Genomic DNA, 18,119 nt, shown 5'->3' with positions numbered 1-18,119 from the left:
TTCCTATAGCCGGGAGACCATAAATGAATGCAGTATTCCAAAAGTGGCCTGTCTAATGTCCTGTACAGCTCCAACATGACCTCTGAACTCCTACACTCCGTACCATGATCAATGAAGGCAAGCATACTCAATGCATTCTTTACTATCCTACCTACCTGTGACTGCACTTTCAAGGAACTATGAACCTGCACTCCAAGGTCTCTTGGTTTAGCAACACACCCCAGGACCTTATCATTAAGTGTACAAGTCCTGCCCTGGTTTGCCTTTCCAAAATATAGCACCTCACGTTTATCTAAATTAAACTGCAACTGCCATTCCTTGGCCCCTTCGCCCATCTGATCAAATCCTGTTGTACTCTGAGGTAACCTTCTTTGCAGTCCGCTACACCTTTAATTTCGGTGTATTCTGCAAAATTACTAGCCATACCTCCCACAATTGCATCCAAATCATTTACATCAATGACAAAAAACAGCGGACCCAGCACCGAGCCTTGTGGCACACTGCTGTTTACAGGCCTACAGTCTGAAAAGCAACCCTCCAACACCACCCTTTTACTTGCGAGCCAGTTCTATGTCTCCGCAGCTATTTCTCCCTGTATTCCATGTGATTTAACCTTGTTAACCAGCCTACCATGAGGAACCTTGTTGAATGCCTTACTGAAGTCCAAATTGATCACATCCACAGCTCTACCTTCATCAATCTTCTTTGATCCTTCTTCAAAAAACTCAATCAAGTTAGTGAAACTTGATTTCCCACGCACAATGCCATGTTGACTATCCTTAATCAGTCCTTACCTTTCCAAATACATATGAATCCTGTCCCTCAGGATTCCCTCCAACAGTTTGCCCACCATCCGATGTCAAGCATTGAAGGTCTGAAGTTTAACCGTTTGCAACTTTATTTGATATTCCTGTTAGTTTAATTAATTGAAACTGACTTTATAATTAGTTGCATTTTTAGATGGAGCCCTAGACTGATACAGCACGGAAACAGACCCTTTTGACCAACTCATCCATGCTGACCAAGTTTCCCAAACTAAAACTAGTCTCACTTGCCACCATTTCTTTGTGTTACAATTTTTTTTTACAATCTAAGGTATGAGTAAAAGTCTGTAAGCACTGAACAAATAACTTACAAATCATCAAATCCAAAAGCCAAAATCAATTCCCCATTTCTACAGGATTATGTTCAGTTTATATGAGCCTTACAAGAAGCTAGGGACAGTCCTGGACGGTGTATGAATTCTAGTGATACCTCTGAAACTGAATAAGTTTAAGTTTAAATTTAGCTTTTAGCTTGATAGTGTCTGAGCACATGACTATTATTGTGTACTATAAATCAAATAAATCCAGAGTACTAATGTAAACAGTCTCAAATTTTTATAGTTCTATTAACTTGATCGTGGAAAGTGCTGAAATATGAAAAATAAAAGTAATGTTTATTACACAAAATAAACTTAAAACATTGATAAAGATCATATATACTTAAACGTTTCTCTGACAAATGATTCCAGTAGCAAATGTTACATAAATAGTAGCATCTAGGACAATTTAACATCAGCATATCCAAAGTGCCCGTCTTTTTTTATTGTTTAACTAATGATGTTTTCCTAGGTTACTAAGGATTGTTGCACAAAGAATGAACTTTGCTGTTGGCACTGCATAGATTTGACGAGATTACTTTGTAGTGTCAAGACAAAGTGCAAGTAATTGCATGTTTAAATTCAAACCATAATTCCTGAAGACATTTCCAGTGGAATGTATTGTGTACAAGAGAGAAAGTAAAACAAAAAGGAGAAGCAAGAGGAAGTGAACCAAGGAAGGGATGGAGGAGAAGGACGAGAGGAAGTATGATCAAAAGGCAGACAGATAAACACAACGCATGAGCAGAACAGTTAAAAAAAAATGAAACTACAGTTCCAGAATAGAGGCAAGAAATCACAAGTCAATGGGCAGCACAGCACTTTCACCTTGTTGCGCTTATGTGGAGAAAAGTTTTCTTTTTCAAATTGGCTCTTCACTACTTAAGGATGGAGCTCATTCATAAGACTCATTTCAATAAACCAACTTAACTTAAAACCAAAAGGCCAGTTTATTATGACAGACTCTAAATTAATTAACTGAACCAGCAGAATAACAGAACAACACAAAATGTCATTGTAGTATCTGCCCTGCATAATGGGATGTGGAATCTACTCCCAGCAGTTAATCTAGTCAGTCATGGGAATGAGGGTTTCAGGGATTATTACAGACGCTTGTATTGAATGACTGTCTGGAAGCTGAACCTAAATCATCCGTTTAAGTGGGCTGTAGGCATCGTAGCTCAGTCAAAATCATCTGCCATGTTATTTGTTACTTTTATTTGTCCCAGGGAGGTCAACATTGCTGGCAGGGCTGGCATTTGTTGTTAATCCGTGCGAGGGTGATTGTGAGCTGCTTTGAACTACTGGACTCTCTATTCACTGTTCCTTTATTCTTTCCTGGGTTTGGGCATTGCTGATAAAGCTAACTTTTATAGGCCATCTCCCAATGTGCCCTTTGCAGGGTAGCGGTGAGATGTTGCCTTGAACCTCAGGCTTTAGGGACACGCGTGTTGCCATTAGGGAGAGAGTTACAGGATTTCTACCTGGTTATACTGATGGAATTTCCAAGTCAGGGTGGTGAGTAGCTTGGAGGGGACCTTGTAGATGGTGGTGTTCCCACGTATTGCTGTCCTTGTCCTTTTTGATGGTAGTGGTCATGAGTTTAGAAAGTGCAGTCTAAAGAGACTGTGTATTTCTGCAGTTCCAGTACAGCCACAACACTGACATCCACACTGTGATAACCCGTGCATGAATAAATGAGGTAAAAAGCAGGACAAATCCAAACCAGGAATTATTAATCTATCAGGCTACTTGCAATCATCAGTGAGGTGACGGAAAGATTATTCAACAGTGCTATCTAGTGACGTTTACACAGAAATAGCCTGCTCACACAGCTCCTGACCTCCTTACAGCCTTGGTCCAAACATGGATAAAAGAGCTAAATTCCTTAGGTGGGCTAAGAGTCACCACCCTTGATATCAAGGCTGCATTTGACTGAGAGTGTCATCAAGGAGCCCTAGCAAAACTAGAGTTAAAGAAATCAGGAGGAAAACGCCACTATTTGGAATCATACCCACCACAAAGGTGGCGATTGGAGGTCGATCCTGGGACACCTGTGGAGGAGTTTCTCTCAGGTTCAAACATCTTCAGCTGCTTAGTCAATGACCTTCCCTCCCTCGGAAAGCCAGAAGTAGGGATGTTCACTGATTATGCAATGTTCCGTACCACTCACGGCTCCTCAGATGCTGAAGCAGCTCATGTCCAAATGCAGCAAGACCTCGACAATATCTGGAGAATATCCATTTATGCCACAAAAGTTCCAAGCAATGATCATCTTCAACAGGGTGGAATCTAACCACCTACCCCTGACACTTAAAGACGTTACCAGCATTGACCTCCCCAACTTTCAACATCTTGTCGATTACCATTGACCAAAAACCATTTTGTACTGTCCGTAGCATCACTGCGGCTACAAGAGTCGGTCAAAGGTAGGGATCTCCAGCCTCTCAAAAGCCTGTCTCTCACCTCCAGGGCAGAGTCAGGAGTGTGGTAGAATACTCTCCACTGGCCTACAGAAGTGCAGCTCCAACAATACTGAAAAAGTTCAGCATCCTCCAGGACAAAGCAGTTTGCTTGATCAGCACCCCACTCACTACCCTTAATATTCACTCCCTCTGCCGCTGACCGTTGAAACCAGCCACCAAACCATACATGGAAATACACATCCCATGTATTAATTTTAAAAAACTGCATTTTTTTCAATTTGTTAATATATTTGGAAAAAGAATATTACATACCTTTGATTTTAATCTAACAGAGTTGGATGAAGATAATAACATGCTCCAGAACTAGCTACAGCACTGGCATGCACACATCATTATTCCATGAATAAATAAAGTGAAGTAAAAATGGTACAAATCCAAACCAGGACCATCCCAGACACTTTTGATGGCTGTGGGTTTCTTGTGACCATCAAGTGGCTGTTTAAGTGATTTGGAATAAACCTGGTTAGTGAGTTTTTATAGTATAGGTCAAGGTCTTTGTAGTGGGACAAAGTTTTAATGGTATCAAGCTTCTCAGCAGCTTTTGTTGAATGACGGTTTTGTTTGATGATGACTGAACTCCATCTTAATCATTTTTTTTCTTCCCAGTATCTGATGGTGAAGTTTCTCTGTCCCCGCCAAGAGGATGAGAACAATGTGCGTATTGGCATCAAACATCTAACTATTCATGGTTACTTGAGACCGTCCAATCAAGAGTATCTCTCTCTCTCTGATACAGCATCAAGCGGTCATGTTACTGGGCAGACCCTTGTGTTGAAGACACTCTACTTTATTCAACAACTGGCCCAGGACGCAGTATGTTAAAATACATTTTTAAAATTCCTCATAAACTATAATGTAGTGAAGACATGAGGGGAAATGTTTCTATACAGTCAGTGATTCGGATCTGAAATGCACTGCCTGAGATTGTGGTAAAAGCGGGTTGCGCTGAGGCATTCAAGGGGAAATTGGTTTATTATCTGAAAGGAAAAAATGTGCTGAGCAAAGGAGAAAAGGCAGGGAAATGGCATTTGTGCTCTGTTCATTCAGAGAACTGACAATGCAGTTGAACCAAACGGCCACCTTCTGTACTGTGATAATTCTGTCATGTATGGATATTGTACTTCCTTCCAATTTTCTCCACTATTTGTGACCTTGGAGGGGTGATGCTTCCAAGTATCAGCAGCTCACTGTTCTCTAACACTATGACTTATTTACATTATAGCCCAGAGGGTGGCTGTCCATTTATTTGTAATTGATTCTAGTCACATTTTCTCTTGGAATCCAAGATTCATGCAGCATAAGAGAAGGTTAATGGGTAGTTTGCCTGTGTTGATTTGTCTGAGGAGCTGTCCAAATAAACCCACTGCTGTGCCCTTTTGCCCCACAATGTTCTCTTCTTCCACTTCCCTTTTGAAAATTGACTGAAACGTGCTCACTATTTTAAGCTGTGGATTCTGAATCAGAACAACTAGCTGCCGAAGATTTTTCTGCTCATCTCGCCATCGGTTCTTCAGCTGTTTACTTCAGATCTGTGTCATTGCTGACCCATCCACCAATGTTAAATATTTCCTCTGATCAAAAATAAGATGATGATTTGAAAATCTCTTCAATGGTATCTGAAGTTTATCTGTTGTATGCAGAGTAGCACCAGCTTTTGTAGGTTACCCATGCTGCTGATGATGCTCTGCATCCTCCTCCTCATTTTAGTAAATCTTCTCTTCACTCTCTTTCAACATCCTTCTTAAAGAATGGAATTCAAAAGTGGTCACATTCCTTTAGCTGGATCTAATCAATAATTCTGAAAGGCATGACATTACTTCCTTGCTTTTGTATTCAGTGCATCTGTTTAGAAAATCAACAACCCACAATTTTTAATCGTCCTCTCAACTTCTGACTTCAAAGGTTTGTGTATGTAAATCACCAGGCCTGAACCCCCATTTAGAATTGTGTCATTTAATCTATATTGCCTGTCATTTTTCCTACCAAAATGCATCACCTCTTGTTTTTCTGTGGGAGGTACCATCTGTCATGTCTGCATATTTCTGTATGTTCCTAAAGTCCGTCACTGCTCTCCACACACTTTACCACTTTTCACTCTGCTTTTTGAAAGTTTCAGGTCAGCTGAAAACTTCGAAATATACCCCGGATATCAAAATCCATGTCATTAATATGTGTCAAAGTGCAGTGATCCTAATTCTGACCCCCTAAAAAACATGGATGTATAATTCCCTTCAGGGCAAAAAGTGACCATTGACTGTTACTGCCTGCTTTCTCTCTCTTAGCCAGTTTCACATCCATATTACCACTGTCCCTTTTAATGTCATCAGCTTTAGTTTTCCTGACTATCCTATTTTCTACTTTTATAAAGTCAAAATGCACATCCATCTCACTAACTTCTTCAGAGAACCTAATCAAGTTTGAAGGTGATTTTTTTTCAGCAAATCAATTCTGACCATTTTTTAATAATATCGTAACATCATAATAACCCCAACAAGGACTAATGTGAACCTTCTATATAGGCATGTTTGGTTCTGATGGTCTATATTGTGCTGCTCAGTGTCTTCATAGTTAACTGATGTACTTCCTTCACCTGTAGGCAGAATTGAGAGCGCGGAGGGTAAAACAGAAGCCTAACCTGGACTATTCAGACCTTAACCTGCAGCTCTTCTGGAACTTCTATGAAAAGTTCAGAAAAAAGTAAGCCAGCATTTTTTTTCTTTGACCTGATTTTATTCCTGTTGCTGACTTCTCGTAGTGCATAGGGTCAAGTTGAAGTAGCATTTTCAGGTGATAGTTTGGGTTTTGCCAGGGCCCCCAGCTCCTGACATAATCACAGCCTGTGTCAAAGGTGCTGAACTCCAGAAGTGAGATGTGAATGATTGCACTTGACCGCAAAGCAGCCATTGGGAGTCAGAAGCAAAACTCTATTAGTTGGAATCATAGCAGGCATAAAGGAAGATGGTTGTGGCTGTTGGAGGTCAGTCATCTCAGTCCTGGGACAACACTACTGGAATTCCTCAGGATGGTACCATAGCCTCAACCATCTTCAGTTGTTTCATCAATGAACTTCCCTCCGTCATAAGGTCAGAAGTAGGGCTGATAACTGATGTTTGCCCAGTATTCGACACCATTCATATCTCTGATCTTGAAACAAACCATGTCCATATATAAGAAGACCTAGACCACATCCAGGCTTGGGCTGACAAGTGGCACAGAAGTGCCAGACAATGACTACCTAAACAAGGGAGAAGCTGACCATCTTCCCTTGTTATTCAGTGATATTGCCATCATTGAATCTCACACTATCAACACCCTGTGAGTTATCAAAGACTGGAAACTGAACTGGACAGTCATAATTACACACTATGGCCACAAGAGCATGTTAGAGCTTGGGAATTCTGTAGTGAGTAACTCTCATCTTCTCTGTCTAGAGCCTGCCCACCGTCTAAAAAGTGCAATTCAAAACTATGATAAAATACTCTATGTGCATAGATCACTACGATGTGGCATAACCTATTGGTGCTTAACTGCAATACAGGAATGAGAAGAAAATGCACCTTGCCTAAATAACTTGCAAGTGGAAAGCTGTAACCATATAATTTCACAATGGGTTCACTGCTCAATTGTTTTAAGTCACATCCAAAGTTTGAATGGAACAAAGTGCCTTGAATGGTAATTCCAAAATATAATTTGGAACTGAGCTGCCTCCAAGAGAGGCAAAGAGGGAATGTGAGATGAGATTGGCAACTAATATAAATGAAAATCTATAGACCTCATAATACTAAAAGTGTGGTAAAACGCAGAAATGGGACTGGTCAGAAACAAAAAGGGGATTTTTGCCTTGAGGATTTGAGCATGGCACAGGTATTAAATGGGGAGGTGATGGCCTAGTGGTATTATTGCTGTACTGTTAATCTAGAGACTCAAGATGATGTTCTGGGGGCCTGGGTTTGAATCCCCCCATGGCAGATGGTGGGATTTGTATTCAATAAATATCTGGAATTAAGAGTTTAATGATGACTGTAAATCCATTGCTGATTGTTAGGGGGGGAAACCCATCTGGTTCACTGATGTCCTTTTAGGGAAGGAAACTGCTATGCTTACCTGGTGTAGACTATATGTAACTCCAGTCCCACAGCAACGTGGTTGACTCCTAACTGCCCTCTGGGCAATTAGAGATGGGCAATAAATGTTGCCTGGTCAGCTATGGCCCTCATCCCACGGATGAATTAAAAAAAAACTCTATCTGTCTTTATCATGGAAGTAGAAGCTACTATTTTCATAGTGAAATAGGATGTTGTTGAGATGTTAGATGGGCTAAAAATTAATTGAGAAGGTTTTAGAAATGTGGCTGTACTTAAAATTGATGAGTCACCAGGCGATGCATCCAAGGCTAAGAATTAAGGATGGAAATTCCAAAGGAAGTGCGCGTAATTTTTCAATCATCCTTCAATACAGGAGTGTTGCCAGAAGACTGGAGATTTGCAAACATTGCAGGCTTGTTTAAAAGAAGATTGAGACCAAACTGTTTGAATTCTGTGGTATTAAGCTTAGGGCAATAAACTGGGACAAAATTAACAGTCTCTTGAACAAGTATGAGCTTGTTAAGGACAGTTTGGGTGGATTTGTCACTAGTTAAATACCATTTACTAAATGGACTGATGTTGATGAAGGAGCACGGTGTTGATAAATACAATGCGGATGAGGCATTGTACGTGGATTTCCAAAAAGAATTTGATAAAAAGTGACCTAAAAGGTTTGTCAATGAACTTAAAATCCATGCAATAAAGAGGACAGACAGAACAGATGTGAAGTTTAATTTGGATGAAGGTGAACTGTTAAATTTTGGAAAGGCAAGTCAGGGCAGGACTTATGCACTTAATGGTAGGGTCCAGGGGAGTGTTGTTGGATAAAGAGTCCTTGGAGTGCAGGTGTGTTATTCCCTGAAAGTGGAGTCGCAGGTAGAATGAGTGGTGAAGAAAGCATTTGGCACGCTTGCCTTTATTGGTCAGTGCATTGAGTACTGGTGTTAGGAGGTCATGTTGCAGTTGTACAAGACATTGGTTGGGCCACTTTTGGAATGCTACATTTAATTCTGGTCTCCCTGCTATAGGAAAGATGGTGTTAAACATGAAAAGTTACAGAAAAGCTTTACAAGGATATTGCAAGGTTGGAAGGTTTGAGTTATAAGGAGAGGCTGAATAGGCTGGGGCTATTTTCCCTGGACCATCAGAGGCTGAGGGATGACCTTATAGAGGTTTATGAAATCATGAGGGGCATGGTTAGGATGAATAACAACGGTCTTTTTCCCAGGGTAGGGGAATCCAAAACTAGAGTGCATAGATTTAAGGTGAGAGGGGGAAAAATGTATAGGTTGGCGTGGAAGAGTTTGACTAAAGGGTCTGTTTCCATGCTGTACATCTCTCTGACTCTTACATTGACTGAATAACAAGAAACAACATGCTCACAAGTTCAGTTAATTGTTTTGTAGGAATTGGGGTTCTCTGGAGACCTTTGTTTTTCTTAATCTAATTTTCTTAGCTTGTAAAAATGAGCCTGATGTCTGGGGAAATACTTCAAAATTTGCAGGAGAGAATATTTCGAAGCATTGACTTGTAAAGAAAATGATGTGATAAACTTGAAAAGGGCATAGGCAGGCTGGTAAAGTGACGTGTGGCAGGTAAAAATTTAATGCAGAGAAGTGTAGTCCATTATTTTGGAAAGTTTTAACAAGGAGGGGCAGTATAAAACAAAAATTGTGAAGGAGGTGCTGGAATTACATGTGCGTAAATTACTGATGTGGCAGGACAGGTAGTGAAATTGGTCAATGAAGCATGTGGGATCCTGGGCTTTTTATATAGAAGCAGAGTGTACAGAAACATAGAAGTTATGGCCAACTTGTATAAAGTTTGGTTCAGCCTCACCTGTAGGATTGTGCCCAGTTTTGGGACCACATATTTGGAAGGATTTGAAGTCCATTAGAGAAGGTGCAGAAAAGAGGGGTTCCAGCAATAAATAAAGAAATTCAATTAGATTGAAAAATCCATCGTAAGGGGTCTTGTTAGAGAATATATTTCCATGGTATAAGACTGCAGAACCAGAGGATATTGATTTATGTGATTGACAAAGGAACCAAAGGATCATGAGGATTTCATAGAGAAGTGGTGATGTATTGGAATGCCCCTGGACCAGTCATCCAGAGATTCAGGGGACATGGATTCAAATCCTACCTCGGCAACTAGCAGAATTTACATTCAGTTCATAGAAAAATCTGCAACTAGCAGAATGTAAATTCAGTTAATAGAAAAGTCTGAATTTGAAAGCTAGCCTCAGATATGGTGACTATGAAACTATCATCAATGGTCATTTTAAGAAAGAAATCTATTTGAATTGCAAATGTCTGTTAGGGAAGGTAATTTGACATTAGCTGGTCAAGAGCTTAGGCTATCATTCATTCTAATTTAGAAAGGCTAAACAAATTATGCTTTCATGCATTGTAATTTAGAAGAATGAGGAGTGATCTTATTGAAACAGACAAGATTCTGAAGGGAACAAAAACCAAAAGGTCTAAATCAGAAACACAAACAAAAGTTGCTAGAGAAGCTCAGCCGGTCTGGCAATGTCTGTGAAGAGAAATCAGTTAATGTTTCAGGTTCTGAGGAGGGTCTCCAAACCCGAAACGTTGACTCTGGTTTTTCTTCACTGTGCTGCCAGACCTGCTGAGCTTTTCCAGTAAGATTCTGAAGGGGCTGGTTTGGGTGAATATTGAGATGATATATGCACTAGTGGGGAATCTTGAACTAGGGGCCATAGTTACAGAATAATGGGGCACTCAGTTAGAAATGAGATGTACAGGAGCAGGGATGTCTTGCTGCAGTTGCACAATTGGTGAGACCATAACTGAGATATTGTGTGCAGTTTTAGTCTCCTTTTCTGAGGAAGGATGTCCTGGCTATGAAGGGAGTACAACAGAAGTTTACCAGATGGATTCCTGGAATAGTAGGACTGACATATGAAGAGACATTGGCTCAGTTAGGATTGTATTCCCTGGAGTTTAGAAGAATGAGGGGGATATCTCATTGAAACCTATAATATTCTAAGAGGTCACGGTGGCTCAGCGGTTAGCACTGCTGCCTCACAGCATCAGGGACCTGGGTTCAATTCCACCCTCGGGTGACTGTCTGTGCGGAGTTTGCACGTTCTCCCTCTGTCTGTGTGGGTTTCTCCAGATGCTCCAGTATCTTCCCACATTCCAAACATGTGCAGTTTTTTGATGAGCATTGGTTGAATTGTTAGGTTGGATTGAGATCCTGGCTTTGCACATTGAAAATGTGCATATTTTTGGATCTAAATCTCCTACCCAGCCAAACTACTTGAAATTGAGACTGAACAGGCTAGAATATTTGGTTTAGCCATGGTAAATTGCCTGTAGTATTCAGGGATGTGTAGATTATGGGGATGGGTCTGGGTGGGACGCTCTGAGGGTTGATGTGGACTTGTCAGACCAAGGGGTCTGTTTCCACGCTGTAGAGATTCTACCCTATTCTATGATTTGCCAGGATAAACCCACAAAGGTTGTGCCCAGTGACTGGGGGATACAGAACCAGGAGTCACACCCTAAATGTATAGGGTAGGCCATTCAGGACTGAGGTGGGGAGAAATTTCTGCACCCAGCAAAGGGTGAGCCTGTAGAATTCTCTGCTATAGATAGCGGTTGAGGTCAAAACATTGAATATTTTCAAGACAGAGTTAGGTATCGTTATTCACGCTAAAGGGATCAAAGTGTACGTGGATAAAGTCGGAACAAGATGATCAGTTGTGATTATTTTGAATGGCGGAAAAGGCTGAAAGGGCCAAATGGCTGACTTTTGCTTCTACTTTTCATATGTTTTGCTGTTGTCCTGTAGCTCGCTTCTGCTTTTCATATGTTTTGCTGTTGTCCTCTAGCTCTGCAGTTATTTACTCCTTGAGATAATTACTGGTTATTTCACTTCTGAAAAATATGGTTGAATCTCCCTGCGCAACACTCATGCAGTGCATTCAAATCCTAACCATTCTCTGTATTTTTTTAAAAAACCCTTTTATTTAAAAATATATCTTTGGGATGTAGGTATTGTTGAAAAACATTAGCATTTGTTGCTCATCCCTAATTGCTTTTGAACCAAAAGGTTTGCCTGACTGTTCTGTGGGTTTGGAGTCACATGGAGGCCAGATATAAAGTGTAGGAGTATGCCATTCAGCTCCTGAGGCATGCCCTGCTGTTCGATAAGGTCACGGTTGATCTATTAATGACCTCAATTCCCCTTTCGCACCATTTGTTTTCATATCAAGTCATTGATATTTCAAAATACTCTACCTTCCCATTTAAATACTTTATGATCTGGTCTCCACAGCTCTGAGTGGGAGAGAATTCCAGATTTTTTACGCCAGGGAAACCGGGATGATAGGAACGAGTAGGCCATCGGCGCTTTGAACCTGCTCCGCCATTCAGTGTTGCTATTGTTTCAAAACTTTGGCCAGGTTGTTGGGCCCCTGCTTGAATGTGACTAATAGCAACAATGCAGTTAAGCTTTTCTGAGGAACAGAAGTTAGCCAACACACCAGTTTATGCAAACTACATAAACCACAGTTAAAAGAGGTTTGCATCTTGTAGTTTTTCAACACATCTGGCAAGTTGTTTGAATGAAATTAGTGTGACAGAATCATATTTGCAAGGAAAATATGTTTTGTCATAAATGTTGCTGAGAGCAGTGTTTTGATGAGCATTGGTTGAATTGTTAGGTTGGATTGAGATCCTGGCTTTGCACATTGAAAATATGCATATTTTTGGACCTAAATCTCCGAACCAACTGAACTATTTTGAAATTGAGACTGAACAGGCTAGAATATTTCCTTTAGAAAAGGGTGACCAGATAGAAGTCTTTAAAATTATAGAGAGAGTGATTGCAATGTGGAACTCATTCCCACAAGGAGTATTTAAAGCAAGTTTCATAGATTTATTAAATGAGAAGCTGTCTATAAAGGAGGGAGAAGCATAGAAGAATTGATTGTTTGCGGGGATGTGAAATGGCTGCGTGGAATGGTTACTTTCTTTGTTTTATATTAAACAGCAACATCTTAGATTTATGCAAGTATTTTCTCTTTTGAAGTGAGCTCCATTTAATTTCATTTTAGTGTGGTTTGTAAGCAATTTACCTAGAAGCATGATTTGAGTACGATTTTTGTGCGTTTGCGAAGAACAGACTCGTTACTGCTGCTGTTTGATCTTTTTTGTAAGCAGTTTTGCTCGCTCACTCCTGTCTTCCATTCTTCCTGCTTGCTGTTTCTCTGTCTCACCAGCCACCCCCACACCCTCCCTAACCAACTCCACTCCATCCCAATCGGTCCTTCCAGCTTCTAGCACCCTGTACACTTCCACTCAGTGGCCCTCTCGCACTTTCTTCTCCCAACCCTCTTGTTTTCCCACTCAGTCACAATGGGAGAATTAGGGACAGAGGTAGCAAACCGAGTGAGCAGTCGTGGTGAATGAGGAATGTGGCAAGTGAGAGTAAAAGAGATGGTAGGGAGTGGGAGTGAGACAAATGGTTGGAAGTAGGGAGTGGGAGTGAAGGAAGGATGTGAAAAGAGTAGCTAGTTAGAAAGTAGCAAATTGAAACCAGATTTTTGGTTCACTTAGTTTGAGATAGCCAATAGATTTTGTAGGTAAACCCACAGTAGTTAAGGAGGGAGTTCTAGAATTTTAACGCAGTGAATAGGAAAATGAGCTTGGGCCAAGAGGAAGTGAGCCTTTGGTGAATTGTGTGCAGTGAATCCAGGATGTTACATTATTTTGAGAATTCTGTTGAATTAAAGGGCTATGCTTCTAACTTGGGTTCTAAAGAACTATTCACAGAAACAGTTGCAACCTCAGGCCAATCTGCTTTGATGGGCTGTGGTGGTATTTCATCTCACTGGTGTTTGCAGTGCTGCAGTAATATCCTCCGTGTTTGTCACTATTGGGGCACAAGAACCAAGAAACTAACTCTGGCATTATATGGGGCAACTATTTCTTTTCTCCCCTGCCCTCAAAAGACAGATTAGAAAAATGGGGTCTCAAATTATGTCAAACATTGGCTTTGAAGGGTAAACCTCCAGGACAACAATCTTCACTGAGAGAAAAGTAATATAGAAAATGTAATTTTTATGTTTTTTTTTGCCTTGCAGTCACGATATTGAGTGTCTCCAAGCACAAAGGATTTTGTTACAGCTGCTTCAGAACTGTTTGGTGTTACTGTCTGGACCTCAGCCTGCAAAAACCCAGGCCTCAGGACAATCTACTGCCGAGAGCAAGTCCCCTATTGATAGAGAATCTGCTCGTGATCTCTATGTGTATCTTTGTAAAGGTAATGTGTTGTACCGATTTAGTAGTGGTTTGACTGGTTTGTGTTTTGTATATTTCTTGAAAGGTCTTAGAAGTAGTATTTTGGTAAATGTTCGTGATGCCTTATTCTTTATACATTCCTACTGGGGAAGTCAGAATGGATGATTGTTCGCACACTGGGTTTTGTAATGTGTATAGCTGAGGTACTGAAGTCCCAAGTATTTGGCACTGCTGCGCCTTTCGAGCCGGTGGTTAGTAGTGCAGCTCTGAGTAACCTTGTGTTCTCTCTGAGTAGTAGTGGACGATGCAGAATATGACACGGTTTCTGGGGTGATGCTGAGGAAGGAGGCTGTAAACACCATCCTTAGTGGAGCAGCCATCTTTTTTCCAGATGTGCAGACCCGACGAGATCAGCTGTTTAAAATGATGGTGAGGCGCAGTATACTTTTCACGCCGAATTTTGTCATTGTGATTAAAGTGTGACCTATGCATTGTTTTTAATACTACCACGCCTCCCAACTTGTACTCTAACTTTTGTAGGAAACAGTCATTGAACCATCTCAACCTCAATCTGCCACAATTACGTTCCAGTCCCTATGCCATTACTTCAGGTGAGTCAGACATGCACAGGATTTTAAAAAGACACGGGGTCTAGAAAGGGGGGAAAAGAAACCCTTCTGTTTGTACAGCTTCTTTCGTGACTTCAGGATGCTCCAGAAGTGCTTTAGAGTCAATTTAATTTTGAAATGGAAACAGAAATCGCTTGAAAAGCTCAGCAGGTCTGGCAGCACCTGTGGAAAGAAATCAGAGTTAACGTTTTGGGTCCAGTGATCCTTCGTCAAAACGGGGAAAGGGTCACTGGACCTGAAACGTTAATTCTGATTTCTCTCCAAAGATGCTGCCAGACCTGCCGAGCTTTTCCACCAATTTCTGTTTTTGTTTCAGATTTACAGCATGTGCAATTCTTTCTTTATTGAGTACTTTTTGAAAAGTAGTCATTATAATAATGGAGTGAAACTGAGCAGGCAATTTGTGTGGTATAGATAAGGTGACTGGCAGGTGTCTGTTTGCTAGCCTGGGGTATATTTTTATGATGAGAGGAAACAGATTTTAAAAAGACGTTAGAGGTAACATTTTTACACAGAATGGCTCGTGTGTGGTATGGACTTCCGGTTGAAGTGGTGACTGCAGGTACAGTTACAACGTTTAAAAGACATTTCGATAAGTACATGAGTAAGAAAGATTTGGAGCGATTGGGCCAGTGCAAGCAGATGGGACTAGTTTAGTTTGGAATCAGGGTCGGTGTGGACTGGTTGGACTGAAGGGTCTGTTTCAGTGCTGTATGACTCTCTGATAAGGCCGGACAAACACATGAGCTGACCGTGTCATTTAGTTTAATGACTGGTTAAGTATTGACTGGGATGCCAGAATTTCCTTGTCCTTCACTTGCATTCATTTACATTTACCTGGGACTACATGAACTGAATTTATTCTCACTGGAAAGATACCACCTTGAGCAATACATTGCAGCAGTAAAGTACCAGCCTAGATTGTACGCTTAAATCTCCAGAAGGGATCTTGACCTCCATGAGCTCTGACTTGGACGCACACTCCCACCTCCGAGCCAGGGTTGTCTTTACAAAATTTTGTAGAGGGCAAAAAGTAACAGCTCTGTTTTATCTATTAATAAAAGTGCATTAATGGATCTTAGGTAAGGGAGAATAACACTTGTTAGCATTTTTATAAAATTATAACACAGAATTAAATTGATTGCGGGAAACCAAATGTGGTTCCATTCACGGTTCCATTCACAGTTCCTCCATGCTTCCAGATTTGAGCTGTATTAATGCTATTCCTCTGCCTAGTTGGAGTCCTGCTCCTCAAAAGGAGGCCTCCTTCTTGAAAGTTTATACAAAATATCAAGACTAGAGCCCTTAGTGATCTGAATAAAATTTTGGTGAAATTGAGGTAGAGAACTAGTCAATTTGGTGACCATTGGAGGAAATATTTAACTTAAAATTACGGAATTAAATTTCAATATATTAAATATTGGGGTGATAACTCAGTAAATTATCTGTTGCTTGTTTGGTTAACTGTTCCAAATGCTAACTGCCAACCTTAAAAAGAGCTCTATAACTGCACTGTGACATTTTTGTTGCACACATTGGACTAACAGTACAGTCCTGTTAATTGTGTTTGTTAAATTATCTACCTTCATTTGACTGAGGAGCTTTCTAACTCCAAATATGAGACTGTTATCACAATCAATCTAGGCAGAGGAAAGGTTGGTGGTTTGGTATTACATTAAACGGTGCTCTGCAAGGGGATTTCTGAAGTCTAGATTAACAAAGCTCAGCTAAAATTCAGTTATTAATAAGCAATATGCCCCTAAAGTAATGTTAGATCATGCTAACATCAAAGTACGTGAATTTCAGTTCTGTATTATCAAATGACTTCAAGCTGAAATGAAATGTTTGGAGAATAATTGTGAGAAGCATCCATTTATCAAGTATAAATTAAGGGAGCCGTCCTTGTCATTTCTCTTTGGTAGGCTCTGACACTCACCACCAGCCCTGCTCAAACTGCTGAGGGGGCAGGCCCCGTAACTGATCCCAGAAATCTCTAACTGGCATCCCATCTTTTGCTGTTAATAAGATGCACCTATCACACAAGCTCATTTTAGCAGAACAGTCAACTTTGTGTTACCTGATGTAATGCTGTTCCCTGTACAGAACAGTATATTCTCTGACCTACCTGGAGTAGTGATATATTTCATCTAGAAAGAAGCTTCAAACCTATGTTACAGATGTGTTTTGATCTATAAATGTATCTCTGGGTATTTTTCTTCTGGAGCTTTCCCATGATCATTGTTAGAGATTTTCTACTTCCAATCTCGAAAATGGGACAATTGGCCATTCTTTTGGGATTGCCTGCTTTTCTAAAACAAGAAGACCATGATCAATTCATGTACAGAAGTCAGGTTGTGATTTAATCAAATTAAAAGTCAGTGTGTTCTAACTGAGCTATATTCAAGTTGAAACCGTAAGAACTGCAGATGCTGTAAATTGGGAACAAAAACAGAAGTTGCTGGAAAAGCTCAGCAGGTCTAACAGCATCTGTGACCCTTCCTCAGAACTAAATTAAAGTCTGAATTGGACTGCAAATAAAGACTGAAATTGCTATTGTGGTCCAAGCTGCTGAAAGTTGCCTCACCTTTAAGGAAAATAATTCATTAATGTTCTGGTTGGATAAATCCAGGGATGAGTGTCTTTTACATAATGGAGTTGTACAGTGATGCTTTGGCAGTCTGAGAGTTAGTAAGTCGGAAGATTCCTTTGACCAAGCGCAGAAAGGACAGCCAAAACTGATTGTCACCTGTGGCCCTGTAAAATTTTGTTTACTTCATTTTTCAGTATGCAGCATTAATGGATCTAAATGATTATTTTCTGGACTAATTGTAATTTGTATTATTTTCTGGTCCAGCAATCAAGATCCAAGTGGGCTTCTTCAGTTGCCGCAGAAGGGCGTCCCTGCAGATTTTGACATTAATCCAGTAATGATGGTCATGGATACTTTGCTGTTAGTTGCAACACGAGAGGTAAAAGGACTGTTATCTGTGCTCTCTAAGTGAATGAGTGATTAAATATTTTTGGCAAAAGGTTGATAATTTGCATTTTGAAATTACAGCATAACCACAGGATACATTTGTCATCAAACATAACCTATTACACAACTACCTGTGAAATTCTGTTAGCTTCAGTGTTGAAGGGAATGACCTAAGGAAAGGGCAGGAGGTGGCAAGGCAGGGAGGGAGAAAGCAAGTTCAGAACATGGCAGTGGGATAAGCTTGAATTCGGGCAAGGTTGGAGGGAGCCAATTCCCGGGAAGTAACGCTGCAGTGGATACTTCAAATTTAAGCGAGAACTGTGAGCATTAAAGAAGGATACAGGCCTTAAAAATGAAACAATGTTAGATAAGACAGCTTAAAGTGAGGACTTAAGGTGTACATGTGCTTCTTGTTCAGTTTCCTTTTTGTTAAGGACCAGACCAAACTTCCTCAAAATATATTAATAAGATAGGCCCGGGCTTTTTCATAGTTTAAAGGTAAGTGTAAGTCGTTGGATTCTGTACG

The 18,119-nt window shown here is 40.5% G+C and overlaps 1 protein-coding gene across 3 annotated transcripts in view; it reads left to right on the top strand.

Moving 5' to 3' along the window:
- Positions 1 to 18,119, top strand: part of zzef1 (zinc finger, ZZ-type with EF hand domain 1) — a 255,470-nt gene that overhangs the window by 60,290 nt on the left and 177,061 nt on the right. For all 3 annotated transcript variants that reach the window (XM_048556964.2, XM_048556965.2, XM_048556963.2), the window contains exons 13-18: positions 4,234 to 4,440; positions 6,224 to 6,324; positions 13,831 to 14,009; positions 14,283 to 14,416; positions 14,528 to 14,598; positions 17,471 to 17,585. In XM_048556964.2, the coding sequence (XP_048412921.1) occupies positions 4,234 to 4,440; positions 6,224 to 6,324; positions 13,831 to 14,009; positions 14,283 to 14,416; positions 14,528 to 14,598; positions 17,471 to 17,585 (807 nt within the window). The remainder of the gene's footprint in view (positions 1 to 4,233; positions 4,441 to 6,223; positions 6,325 to 13,830; positions 14,010 to 14,282; positions 14,417 to 14,527; positions 14,599 to 17,470; positions 17,586 to 18,119) is intronic.

This window comes from Stegostoma tigrinum, chromosome 27 (assembly GCF_030684315.1).
Source record: "Stegostoma tigrinum isolate sSteTig4 chromosome 27, sSteTig4.hap1, whole genome shotgun sequence".
Classification (NCBI taxonomy): domain Eukaryota; kingdom Metazoa; phylum Chordata; class Chondrichthyes; order Orectolobiformes; family Stegostomatidae; genus Stegostoma; species Stegostoma tigrinum.
Note: the sequence above shows the minus strand (reverse complement) of the source record. Positions and strands in the feature narration are given on the sequence as shown.